The 14,391-nt window shown below is 36.6% G+C and overlaps 1 protein-coding gene across 7 annotated transcripts in view; it reads right to left on the bottom strand.

The window, feature by feature from the left end:
• Positions 1–14,391, bottom strand: part of RGS12 (regulator of G protein signaling 12) — an 83,777-nt gene that overhangs the window by 42,146 nt on the left and 27,240 nt on the right. For 5 of the 7 annotated variants that reach the window (XM_077782731.1, XM_021550738.2, XM_077782730.1 and 2 more), the window contains one exon: positions 697–718. In XM_077782731.1, coding sequence (XP_077638857.1) covers positions 697–718 — 22 coding nt within the window. Of the gene's footprint in view, positions 1–696; positions 719–6,574; positions 7,368–11,216; positions 11,362–14,391 lie in introns of those variants that run through there. The other 2 variants (XM_021550741.3, XM_021550740.3) reach the window with 2 other exon arrangements.

Genomic DNA, 14,391 nt, shown 5'->3' with positions numbered 1-14,391 from the left:
GAAAAGCCATCTCCTGTATACCCTACACTATACAAATTCCTTTATTCCATTAAGGAAGCCTTTTTAAACTGTTTCAATTAACTTCAAAGCTTCAGAGAAATCGTCTTCTAATGTTTAACAAAGAATGGACATCCTTTAAAACATTAAAGGAATTTTAAAATCAAAACAAACCAACTTATGTGCAATAAAGAGGAGTTTACTTAGAAGTACTCCAGAAATGCAAAAACTCCATGCTGGGATTTTACAAATATTAAATTACTTACCCCCTTCTCAAAAAGGATCACACTTAAGAAAGTTCAACCTCAACAAATGTACACAGCTTGCAACTTAGAATCTAGAGCACCTCTTTAAAAGCAAACAAGGTATGTAAAGGACAACAAAACAGAGAATGAGATTTTATCTACCATCCAATTACACAGAAGTCTACCAGCTCTGCCTCTATTATTATGATTGAAGAAGCCTAGTTACAATAAAAATGTGCATATATAAATGTACCCAAAAAAATATTATGCAAATAAACCAGTGAAAATATGTGAACACAAGCTTGCAATATTTTCACTAGCACAGTTCACAAAGCAGCCACAGAGTTCTGCACTACCTTAAACTTACATCTTGTAATAAAGCACATTATTATTTTGCTTAATGTGGAAAATAGATTATTTTTCATTATAAAAGTAAAAACAAGCTTCAGCTTACCTCCATCAGAAACAGTTGCTGACTGCAACAAAAAAAGAAAGAAGAAAACAAGAATTGTTACTGAAGTTTCATGGCAAGTATCAGAAATCTTTGTGATTCACTTATCATTTGCAGTGTTAGTTACTTTTATCATCTTATTAATAACAGATAATATTAGAGAGGAAAATCTAAAGAAGCCAGCTGTTATTTCTCAGTTGTTTTCTCCCCAGTATGAAATTCACCCCAGGTCTTTCAACCACTATGTTCCAGGGATTTGATCCCACCAATATTTACTGGAAGAAGCATTTCCTGCTGTAGTAACTACACTGCTCCCAAAAGTCCTTCTTAAGAGGGGCAGAGACAATCAGCTGGGACTTGTGACAAGGTAGATACCTAAAACTGACCTGCAGAGACTGGAAAACAATATCAATTAAACAATACTTCATGCACTTTCATTTGCTGTAGTATTTGGAGATATGTGGCATTAAAATGAAAATTCAGTGTTTTGTCAGTCAGGTGACTGTAAAAACTTTCACTGTCAGTCACTTCTGACTGTCACAGAAACAAAAGGATGTTCAGAGTGCTTACAATAAGCTTGAACTCAACTTGCAATAAGTAAGAACTCCTCACCACCTCTATCTATATTGTACATCAGATTTTCAAGGACAATTAGTATTCTAGTAAAATGTTGAAGTTCATGTGCTTATCTACCCTAAACTTCTCAACTTTCATCATAATTGACCTCAAGGTATCTAACGTCTCATTAAATCCAAGTACTGACCACCTCCCAAAGAGGTACTCCAATCCTTGAACCTTGACACTCAGCTGAGTGAAGTCTGGAGGACAATGAGTTTGAGATTTAAGATTGCATTGATTTTTAAATGACTAATAGAAAGTATTTTTATTTTAGTTTGGCCAATCTTTTCTTGGTCATTGAAAGTGTCCTTGATCCTTTAGAAAACCTTCTAAATAGTTAAAAAACACTCTCTTCATTTATACTGCTCATTAAAAAGCTGGGAAAGAATGCCCTATAGTATCTAAAACTTCTTCAAGGTTAGAAACACACAGAAGAAAAGCACAAATATAAAAACAATTCAAGCTAACAGCTACTTCTTCATAGTTTGTACTTTTCAGCCTTGGCAACAAATACTCCCAACTCTTCTTCAAAATCCACAAAAACCTTTGGTAATACCTTCTCCTTTCTTTCTTTCACTGCAGGCTCTCACCCTGCTGTTGACACTCTCTGAAGAACTTGTTACAAACTGTGTGGCCTCACCATTCCCATCACCAGGGGAGGATCTGATCTAGCCTCTGACACAAGTATTCTGGGACTTTCAAAGTCCAAACTAACCTCTATTGACGTAATTCCCCTGGTGCTAGTTCAGGTAAACACAAAACACCGCTCATGAAAAGGATTTTAAAAATGAAAAAACGGTGACATTTCTTGCTTAACTACATAAATGCTTCTGGATCTCTGAAGCATAATCATATAATGAAAAGTATCTCCAATCATCTCCCTTTAATAGCTTTGTTTCAGGTATCAAAAACATGGCTCTGGTTACAATCCTTCTGTGGGGCTTAGGACATCTTTTCTACTTCTATTTTGCACATAAGCCAAGTGATCATGTTATAAATTCAGAAGCCATAATTCATGTTTGTAATCTAGAAAATTTAATTTGCATTACTGAAATTTGGTTTTTAAATATGATTGCTTCTAATTTCTTAGTCACATCACTGTATAGTACAGTTAATGAATAAACAACTTCAATGTCATTTCTAAAAGAAGGAAGAAAATGATGACTCAAAGTAAAGTAATAGTATCAGTTTACACATTAGACAGAAAAAAAAAAAAAACAAAGTCCTTTCAAAATATCTACATTTTAGGAATGGTCATATACTTTGTTAGCTTTCACTAATGTAGATTCAAACGCTAAGTACAATTCTTCATGTTTTTGAAAGGTATGCAGCAAAATTAATAGGATTTTCATGATAGCAGAAAGAATATTCATACCACTTATTTCAAAAACCGGGAAGTTAACAATTATAAAATACAATTTTAAAGAGAAAATGGTGCAATTTCATGGAAAAGCTCAATCATGAATGGACACTGAGAGTTTTATCTCAATCCATTTAGCATAAGTTAATGCAGTGAACTTTCTACACACCACGGGTTGGTTTTGCTTGTTTATGCTGTGTCTACTGCATATTACATTACATTACATGTATCAGCATCTTAAAATCTCTCCAAGCAGGGCCTTAGTAGTTTTTATGTTAGAACATGTTAGAAAAGCACCTATAGGAGGAATATAGTTTACATTACAGTCACTAAATATACCTATCATATTCCAAGCATTATCCATTTATTTCTATAGATCACAGAATAAAATATATTTTAAGAACATTTCTTTCAATTCCTATGTAACTAAATCCACCTAACTCACTAAAACCTAGAAATTAAAGCTTGTAATTTCTGTGCAATAATTCACAGTAATATGTTCAAACTACATTTGTGAGTACTTAGAAATCTCAGTTTAAACCTGTCAGAAATTGCATGCAGTCCACATTCAGACAAAGAAGTTTCTCTTCTAAACTGTTCAGCTGAAACTTGTCTAGATTTGTCTTTGAAAGGTATAAGTTGCAAGACCAGATTTTTTTAAATACTACGATGATCTCATTTTAAAAATACAGTTTATGTTGGGGGCTTTTTTTCATTCTTCAGCACTCGTGTTTCCTACCACTGGAGGCTCTTCAGGACAAAATTTGATGTACTACACATAAAAAGTTTGATTATTTGATGAAATTTAACACTACACACATATTAAGATCCACCTATTGAAAAACATACGTATCATAAAGCTATAAAATTGAAAAGCTCCTATAGGTAGCCTTTTCTGAAAGAGGAGGAAGGACAGGGCATGACTCTGTGCCAGTTAGGGCTAATGTGAACTTTTTTTTTTTTTTAAGTATTTAAGCTTTTAATTCCAAATGACAAAACATCTATGTTGTGAATGTACCTATGACCTATCATTCAGAGATAAAATCAAATTATGTGAAACCATCAAACCTTTCACAACCAGATAAGAACTGAAATTGGTTCTTCCAATTACCCCAGTTACCAATTTGGTTTAGGAAAAAGCCCATGGTATATGCCAGAAATCTGATGGTAACAAACTACCAAAAATTAAAAAATAAACCTGATTTAGGGAAGATAAAATGCCTTCCAGTATATCCCTTCATGGGAACTCTGCTTGCTCATCCAGCTGGACCAGCAGCTGAGTTACACAGACACTCACACACCCCGCAAAGCTGGGGGATGCATCTCTGCTCTGAGGACTGCATCTCTGTGATTCCAGTGGCAGGGCCAGCAAGCTAAAGAGTGGCTTCCCAGTTACCACACAGCAGAAGATGCTCTCTAAACTGGCAAATGCTTCAGCATATATTTGATAGCATGAAGTTCTGAATAAGAGAGAACATGTTACATTTCTCTTTGCATCATCTCTATTTGCTAGGTGGAAAAACCAGAAGGGCCTGTGAGCTTTTGATGTTGTGTTCAGGATCTGCTAGCAACAAATCTAAAATAGTTTAAGCTTACAATAATTATCAGGGAGAAAACCACTTTGGGAGTACCTAATATTTTTTTCCAGAACAGAAGTAGACAACACAGAACCTTGCACCAACAACAAGGTACAAAGGGAGAGAGGGCATAGAGGAGAATAATTCATAAGGCTGAAAGTTCATAAGGTTGGAGCAGGCTGTATCTTTTAGATTTCATGGGCTATAACCTGTTAGATGTGTGCACCTCTGCATGAAGCTTGCCTGATGACATCTTTCAGGTGACAAAAACTCTTATCCACTTAGTTCCATCTCACATGTTCCATTTTACATGGATCAGGTCTCAGAGAAGTGACTAGGTACTGTCCAATTCTGCCATAACAACATCCTGTAGAAAACCAAAAAATACCCCACCTATAGCCCAGACATTATATTGAGCAAATAAATCCATGTGTACAGCTACCCAGGTAACACAATACAAAAATACCCTTTTTCTTCACCTCAAGATTTGTCACTCAAGTCGAAGCCATGCTCAAATACTGGAGTAGAACAAAGGGAAAGAGGGGGATACTGAGGGGTGACACATACTGGGAAATGCCAGGCCTTAGCAATAAAATGGAGCAACATTAAATCATCTGTGCCATTAGAGTGGGGGTGCCTTCCTGAGTCAAGAAACACCTCTGCTTCCCACTCCTCCTGAGAGACAGAGGGTAAAATCTGTAAGGAGAGTGAAGATGTATTTCTCTCTCCTATTCTAACAATGACAGAATCACAGACTAAACAGAAACATCTATTCTTTTCCTGGGCATCCAGAAAGATTCAGAATAAAAGGGATTAAAAATGACCTCTCTGTCACCTTTCCAAAGCACACTTTCTTGCAATACAGGCATCAATTTCTTGCTGCATCCAAAGAATTCTCTGAGTGCTGCCAGAATCTGTTACTTACCCAGTACATCATCACTTTACACACTATTTTATAAACCCCCTGTAAATAAACCTTTCAGGTTAGAATAGCACACTTAGCTCCACCAACCTTCTAAACTAATTTTCTCATACGATTTCAGTATAGAGGATAATGCTAGGAAATCTGCTGGGTTCTGAAGATTACAGACTGAATACAAAGAGCCAACTTTCAAACATTCTGTCCCTTATCTCAGGGAAAGCCTATCACTCAGTTGACCATCTGCTTGCATCTAGCTTTGTTCAAACTACTTCTTAAATCACCTGAAGCTACTTCCCCTTTTGCCAAGGTATGAATTAAGAGCAGATACCAAGGTATTCAGTTACATTACTCCAGTATTTACATGATATATATGTATTTTCAAATATATTACAGCATCAATATAGTTCGTGCCATGAACTCCAGTGGACTCTGGGAGGGGAGGGAAATAATGCCTCAAAATACGGTATATACAATTATAACATTTTAAATAAAAAAGAAAGCCACATTACTCATCAATTATTGCTAGTTTTTCCTTCTAATAAATAATCTCAAATGTACTTCTCACCTAAAAAGTAGCATAATATCACAGGTTTTTTATCCCATTTCAGAATATTATTGCAATTAATTTGATGATTTAGAATTCTTTGAGAAGAGTGCCCCTTCAGAAGCCACTTAAAGGAGGACTGTTACACAATTTCACTTTTCAATTCTCCATCACCAGATTGAATTTATAACAGTTAATACAAAAGCATTCTATATGTAAGAGTTCTGAAGTAAAGCATACTGTACAACTATTGTACAATAACTTTCTGAATACATTCCATATAATTTTGTCAAATATTTGAACCTATAAAAACAACATATGAAGAATAAACTATGTGACATTTGGAATTCCTTTAAAAAATAAATGTTCAACTTTTTACCCCAAACAAAACCAATCTCATCACATATAATCAGTACCTTAAGTACCAAATCTATCCCTAAAATTATTTTTATAAAGATATATACAGAATATATCCAGTCTTACCTAAAGATACAATATTGACATAATGATACAGAAAGCATATACAAAATATATTGCATATAATTAAATAATAGGAACACATTATAAGCATGCTGGATTTTTATCTTTATACATATTGGGCATAGTTCATAAATGCCTATCAAAATCTCAGTGTTAGTTGGTACAACAATATTACTTTTCTCTGAGAATAAAACCAATATTTGCATTTACAAAGGAATTTTAACTCAAATACTTTAAAGTAAAAAAGCTTAAAGGCTAAGCAAAAAGCACTCTGAAGTTGATCCCATTCTTCTGTAATTTGTTGCCTATAACAATAACCCATTCTAATTTCTCACTACAACAATGCCTTGCTTTAGCTAAATATAATTCATATCACTTACCCGCTCCTCGTAAGAAACAGCAGTTATTTTTCCTAGCAGTACTCTTCCTAAATTCATCTTCACTTAATATGGAAAAAGCATTTCCTTAACACGTCGGCTTCTCAAAGATTAAGCTAAAAAATTCGATGCTGTTCCATGCCTGTACATGCCAGTAAAGTTTAAAGGCATTTCGTATGAAGTTCTATTTTACTCCCTTTATGTTACCAATAGCAACAGGCCAATGCAGGAAGCTGTGGTTCGTCAGGGATTCAGATTAGATCTCAATTATCTCTCACCAGAAAAGCTCGATCATTTTATATAAATCATGCTGATTGTATTTGAGAACGTTTCCTCTAACAAATCAGGAAAATAAAATGACACTGAACCCTATGGTAGTCCTGTATTCAATAAAACAGATTTCCAAGGCAGTTTCCAAAAATACACTAGTTAATCACTCTAACATTAGTTAGAGAAACATTTACATAGTAAATCACTATTTTCAGAGGTTTACATAATGCAAGCCAGAACAAAATAGGACCTCAAATAGTCAATTCTGCTTAACTTTTCAGTGGTTAACACTGTAAACTGCACATAAAACCCTGCAATACAAGGAGACAGCACATTTCGTTAAACCTAGGAATAGCCCCTAGTCACTAAAGACAAAATTCTTCTTGCAGAAACCAACTGCTGTTGTGCCCTTCCTTCCTCACGACCTGAACCTGTGCTCAGCTGATGTCAAGACAGTTCTGTGCACAGAGCCTCAGGAACAGAGAGCAAAATAGGCTCCTTGTAATGAAAGAGGGAAGTGCAATTCACTTGCCTGTGACAGAGGTGTCTTCAAGAGACTCTATATGGAAAGTACAGCATTTCAGGAAGTTTGCTGCTGTCCACAACAGTGACAGTACGTAAATCATTCACTGCTGTTATTTTTAAAGCAATCAGAACACAATTTTCTGCTAAAAATAAACATCAGAACTGCAATCCGGGAGTGATTATTGGGCATTTTTATGCTAGTGGGATGTCCTTAAGCCCTAAGTGGACATGCTAGTAGTCATTTAGGAAAGAGGAACTTTCTCCCTTGTTCAGTACAGCATGTGGAACCCCCCACAGCCATACAGTTCCTAAGTAGAGCCCCTAATACACAAACAGCCCTGTGAAGAAGGCAAATGTTACTCGGAACTTATAAAGAGAGAAAATGAGGAAAGAGAAGAGCCTTTACTCAGTATTTCATGGTGAGACTGACTTGCTACAGCCAGTATATAAAAGCCCGCACATCTTCCCATTTTGCACTTAGGATGAAGAGACTTGTTTAACAGACAAACTTAATCTTCTCAATTTAATTTAGAGTGATCAGGGAAAAAATTTAATTCCCTTGCATATGAAGCCTATTCTAACTACAATTTTAGAGGCATAAGCCAATTGCTGTGATGGAAAGTTAATTTTTGATTGATTACTTGTTTGAATAGGCACACCACTGCAGTTTGGAATGTCTCTACAAGCATTTAATACCATGACAAAATGCAATGGAAACAAATGGGTGGGTAGACAGGAAGAAATGTGTTTTTAAAACTACAAATTACACTCTCCATTATTCTAGGATTTCAGGAGCAAATGCCCTATGGTACTTGCAAAGAACAGTTTTACTGTGTGTGGATAAGTATTCAAAATGTGCAACTTTATAAAAAAAAAAAAAGCCAGAGCTGTTTAAATACTGCATTTTGTTTGACACTAAACCAAGTGGGATGCAGAATGTATTTTCATTGTCAATACCTTAATCAAATAGCAAAAATATTATAAATAATCAGGTGCATAATAATCACAAATGCACCAGAAGTGCTTGAAGAACTTTTCTGTGAACAGCCCTTAGGGGTAACACAATACAGGACTTTTATCAACAGCACTTACACCTCACATCCAGCCTAAGTCCTCTAGGAATCACCTAGAAGGACCAGAAGAATTTCTACAATATTAACAAGTGAGAATGCTCCCCATAAGAAGGAATAAGAGAAAACTGACCCCACATGCAACAGTGGGATGTAGTTGCATGACCAGCAGCTCACTGGAGCAACTGCAGTGAACGTTGTGGGAACACTGTGGGTGGGCAATGTTTTACACATTCTAAGCACTGTAAACATAATAACCCTTTCCTTTAAACAGACATGGAGAATTGTTGATTTTGTTTCACTGAACTAAGCATTACATGTCCCCATTTTTTCCATACAGTGACTCTACTAACACTGAAAAATAAGCTCTAGCAATTAGACAACAGCAGTTAATGATCATGGCTATGAAGTGTCATGTGGCAATGAAAGCCCTTTAAAAATTTCATATCCTTCTACATTTTCACAGCTTATTCCAGCAGCTACAGATATAAAATCTTGTGATTTTGTGTAGCATATTTGTAAATTGGAAAGGCAACTCAGAGGTCAAAGGTCAAAAGCAGAAGGAGTGCTAATTTGCAAAGCTATTAATGGAAAGTGTTAAAATATGGTACAACAGCTTTAAAAGCCTTATTCAGCTACACCAAAGATGACATTTGTAAACCCACATCCATCTGCTTAGGAGCTAAACTGTGGGAAGGGGTAGCGACCCTAGATAAGGTTGATCTGTTTTTCTCTCCTACCCTCCCTCTACTTCCTGCTCATATTTGCTTTTGTACATTTGTTTTCAGAGCAGAAAAAGCTGAAGAGAAAGACCGAATGACAGGGAGCCTGGATAAGTTTTAACTTGTCAGAAGATTAATGGGATTTATTATTTTATCCCTGACTCCTAGATGAAGAAAGCAGGCACAAAAACCTCCAAGCAACCAGAAAGAGGCAATCCCCTGGACCTGCTCCTCGTCACACAGAGTCCAAAACTAAACAAGACACTGACAGAATGCACCACCAAAAATCTTAAACCTCATCAAGTATTGATTTTTAAATGTCATATTAAAGTAACAACTACTTGCATGACAGCCACATTTTAAGAAGATGATTTAGCTCACTGATCCCAGTTACTGAAATAAAAAGCAGGAGCATCAAAAAGTCTCCACATAAATTATGAAAAGTCTGCCATAAAATAAAATGTTTTTTCCCCTAATTCTCCAAATTTTCTGTAATCTGACTAAATATATTTTTGTCAATGATTTGTCAGCTACTCAACAATAAACAGACCCCATATGTGCTACTGATGAGAAGAGGAAAGATTCTCTCATTTACAACACTGTGGATTCCCTCTACGAATTTTGAAATAAGAGTCCTTCCTATTCCAATGCAATATTAACAAAAACATTTTGAAGCTAAACTAGCTGGAACTTGCTGGTGTATAAATAAGTGAAGTACAAGCTGTCTTGTCAGACACTGAGACTTCCCCTGCAGTAAATCCCGCGAAGCAAAGGGAATGATGCAAACCACTGCTCCGAGTGCCCTCTGCTGTCTGCCACGCTGCTCAGACTCCTGTGCACGTTTTCAAGAGTAAGATCAAGGTTTGCCATCCAGAAATACACTTTAAAAAATAAAATCTGGTTCTACAAGCCATAATTGTAAAGTTTGAAAAATAATTCTCTTAGGACTGCAAAATGAAAATTTAAAAAAAATACTTTTGCAATAATGTTTGCGAACAATTCCTGGTTCACATTTCCCCTTCTGTTGATCAACATTTTAAGACAACTGAATTCTCTCTAATAATAAAAACATGCAGAAACAGCATAACTTGCATATCCAAGTGGAAGGTAACTTGCAGTCCAATAGTAAACAAAAGTAAAACAGCATATTAAAGAGGATATGATTAAGTGACAGATCACTGAAACACATTTAGTCACTTCTGAAATTCCTACTACTGATGTAGCCCCTAAAAATTGATAGATTTTGAGGAAATCAATGTAAAAGTGAGAATGACAATTACTAAATTTTAAGTAAATAATGCATATAATATCTTATCCTGCTTTGCAATTATTTATTTCCCTCCTGATTTTAAAATAATAAAATTTTGCTGCCATACTTTTAGCATTTAAGACAATTGTATACTGAGATGTATAGACAGAAAGAATAATACTATAATGTCAAAATTTGATTAAACGGCTAGTCTGCTTTCTTGCAAATAAAGTGTTTTCTGAGCAACAACAAATCAAAACTGATCTTAGTCTCTACACCTCAGAAATTTTGTATTCTATAAATACCTTTCATCTATTTGCAGTTATTTTAATAACTCACACCATCTGGATTCTGTTTTATTGGATAAAATTCCAGATGGAAGAAGAAAAATCCCTTTAGTTGCACAACTTTTAAAAAAGCACTGTAACAATTACAAGGTAACATATCTGTAAAGACATTTTTGCTTTACGTAAACATGCGCAAGTAAAATAAAAATTAAGTGAAAGGCTTATTAAAAAACTTAGTGAAATATCAGTACATCTACTACACTCACTTTAAAAACAACACAATACTGCAAAAGAATTTTAAACATGGCTACAAAAATGGTGTATTCTTAATTGTCTAACAACTTATATAGAAAGTCAACTTAAATACTTATACTTACGAACTTTGTCTCTTTAAAACCTCATTGAATCCTGAGAAGCATAATTTATAATATTTCACTGCAAGATTTCTTAGCTCGGAAGACTACTCATTAAACCATATTCCTGTTTTCTGCTCGCTTTAGACAAACAAAACTTTATACTTACAGACACTTGACTATCAGTAAAAGTTTTCTCCATGTATAAATGGTTTAATATCTCATTGTTAAGAAACAGCCCCTTCAACTTTATTATTACGCTCTTTCTGAACACATATTTACTTCTTCCAGAGTCCAGTAAAAAAATGAGGCTTCTCTGTCTGTTGCCCTATCAACACCTCTCCCATTCTCCTCCCTCCCCAGCACATTCCCCGCCCTCAGTACTGGTTCTGCATCTTCTCATCAAAAGGAACAGGCAGCTTTCAAAATGGTGTTTAGGCAGGTCCTGCGTAACAATAAAGCTTCTGTAAAGACAACAGCCCTGCTGAGGAATCTGCTAATGTAAAATACATTCACTGAGGGCCTACAGGACTCTGTCGTAAAGGTTTGTCCAAACTTGTTTAAGCATTGAGTCAACGTTGCTTTCTCATCCCAAGTATTCCCTTTTTCATACATTCCCCTTTGATGAGCATATTACCTGAATGAACCGAGTCACCAATCTCTACTAAAAATAATTAAAATATAATCTAAAAATACTTTAAAAAACAATACTGTTAAAACACGTAAGACTCACAGCAAACTTCTTGCAGTTTCTGGCGTGTAGGTGCGTGTCTCGGTGTGATTACAATCACATGTATGCAGATTGTGCAACCTATCTCATCCTACCACAACTCTCCGTGTTCTTGTGAGTAAGCAGAGCATTGGCATTTACGAGGATTATGTTCCAAGTGAAACATTACTCTCATAATTTTCAATACCACACCTACTCTCCAAACAGACCCAGACAGCAAATACCTGTGCATTTTCAAAAAAAAAATGCATGCACTTTCTGCCCAAAAATAATCCTTAAATATCATCCTTCAGTAGTTTCTTTGTCCAGAGGGAAGTTGTGGATGGGCTTTTCACTCTATATTTTAAGTTTTAGAAGCACTAGTGAAATGTTTTAATGATTTAATAGTGAATAAGAAATGCTAGTAAGTAAATAAAAAGCTTCTAGTAAAAGTTCTAGCTGACTCCTCTTTGTTTCTTAAGTTTCACTCAACATATAAATGCATGAGGACAGTGAAAATTAGGTGGTACAAACTCCTATCCAAAATCCCAGCAGTTTAAGTATGAGAAGAGAATCAGAAACAATTTGCAGATGCTATCAATATGTGCTGTATGTATTCTGTGATTATCTCTAGAAATACCAACCCAATTCACTCAATAAAGCCTTATTCATTCCTTAACATCAACCAGGTCTCATCATAGAGCAAAAATCCCTCCTTAGTTATTATTTTGTCATGTCAAAAGACACACCAGGTAACAGGAAGAGTAGCGAGGAAGGGCAGGGACAGCAAGGCACCAAACCAGTCAGGCTGTTCCTCATTCCCACTCATTCCAGGAGCTGCCTGGACTATCTCAGCAGCAGTTCTGGGCAGGGCAGTGGCCAGAGCCATCCCCCACAGTGCTGCAGCACAAACAGGGAATGCTCCCAGCACCCAGGGCAGGCACCCAGCAGCAGCAGCAGCTACTGCAGCCCTTCACATCAACCTCCCTGCAAGGGAAAGGCAGCACAGCTTCCTGTGCTAAGAGCCCATCCACAGTCCCACAGCCAGGGAAAGGCAGGGTCCACCCTCCTGTCTCTGCTCATGATCACTAAAGAACATGGGTTTATCCAGCCCAGGATTATGTTTCCAGTACAAGGCGCAAGGAAGCCTACACAAGGCTTCCTACAAGGAGCAGCACAGGGCAACGTATCAGACATTTCCCTGATGACATTCTCCCAGACTCCAGGTATTTTTAGCTCAAGAGATTTCCTGAACCTGGTGTGGCTTGTCTCCTTAATAATCCCCAGTGGCTCTCTTTTCCAAATACTTGTCCACTTTCCCTCCAGGACATGCAAATTTCTTGCATCCACAGCACTCAGTGGTGAGGCATCCCACAGACCAACTCACCTCCCACATGAACAATCTGTGTTCTCCTGTTTGTTTTGCTCCTGGCTCCAGCTATCTTTAATTAATGGTGTCAACTTCTTGTCCCGAAGGAGAGAGTGAGCAATCAATCCCAACTACTTTTCCTATTCCACCCATGATTTTCCACCCTTTCTTACACTTTTCTAAATCTTTTCATCTTCTGATATACCAGAACATTTTCAAATAAAGGGACCAGGTATGGAAAAACAAACCACAGCTGTATGCAATGGAATCCTCTATTCCTTTTGTAATAATTGGTAATACAGGATTTTGCTTCATTGCTACTGTACTGAGCTGTTGCTTATATGCAACTCTCCCTTATAACTCAAAGATCTCACTTCCAAGAAGAAACAAGTTGATGAGAAACATATATATCATTTGTTATATGAAGCTAGAGCTATTTTGCCTCATTTGTATTACTTTACATTTATCTGCATACATTTTCATCTGCCATTTTGTTGCCCAGTCATTCAGACTTATAAAAGCAGCCTGGTCTCATCTTCAGAGACTGCTCTCATCCTTATTACCTGGAGTTACTTCACCTCACTGCTCATCTTCGAGGGAGGAGCCTTAAAAGATGCCCTTGAATCAACAAATGTAATGTAAGAAACTGCAGCAAGGATCAGCCTTAAGCAGCAAATAGTTCTGCATTTCAGTATCAGTGCAGTAAATAGTAGCATTATTCTGCCTTAATATCACATGCCTCAGACCCAGAAGAGGGTTCTCAGTTCAAAGAGAAGTAAGCCAGTTTTAGAGGAATGCTAGGTGAGGGAGAAATACACCTCTGAGAGGTTGACAACCTAACAAGAGCTCCATTTGTGTGAGCATTGACAGTTCTGTCACTACTCAAGGAAAGCAGAACCAAAATAACAGAGCCAAAGCCCAGTATCTTACATTACTGAACTAAGGAATGTAACCCCTCTGTACCTTCAGGTGGTTACTTGAACTTGCTCATCCTGTCTGATCCTTGTAGTTCCACAAACTGCAGAGATACTTACAGCATGTGAATTCACCTGTGTCCCTTTAATCACACATCTTAAGAATGGCAGTACTGGCTACTACAAGAAAATTAATATACACAGAATACAAGTTTATCTCTAGTACCTGAAAGCACATATTGTGTCTCTGGCTCTGTGGCAGAAATGGGCTTGTGTTGGAGAGCCAAGCCTGGAGGAAATAAGGCTCAAACAGCACTTGAGTGGCAGGGTCAGACAATCTGCCTCCTCAAGA

The sequence above is a fragment of the Lonchura striata genome, chromosome 4, assembly GCF_046129695.1.
Source record: "Lonchura striata isolate bLonStr1 chromosome 4, bLonStr1.mat, whole genome shotgun sequence".
Lineage (NCBI taxonomy): Eukaryota > Metazoa > Chordata > Aves > Passeriformes > Estrildidae > Lonchura > Lonchura striata.
Note: the sequence above shows the minus strand (reverse complement) of the source record. Positions and strands in the feature narration are given on the sequence as shown.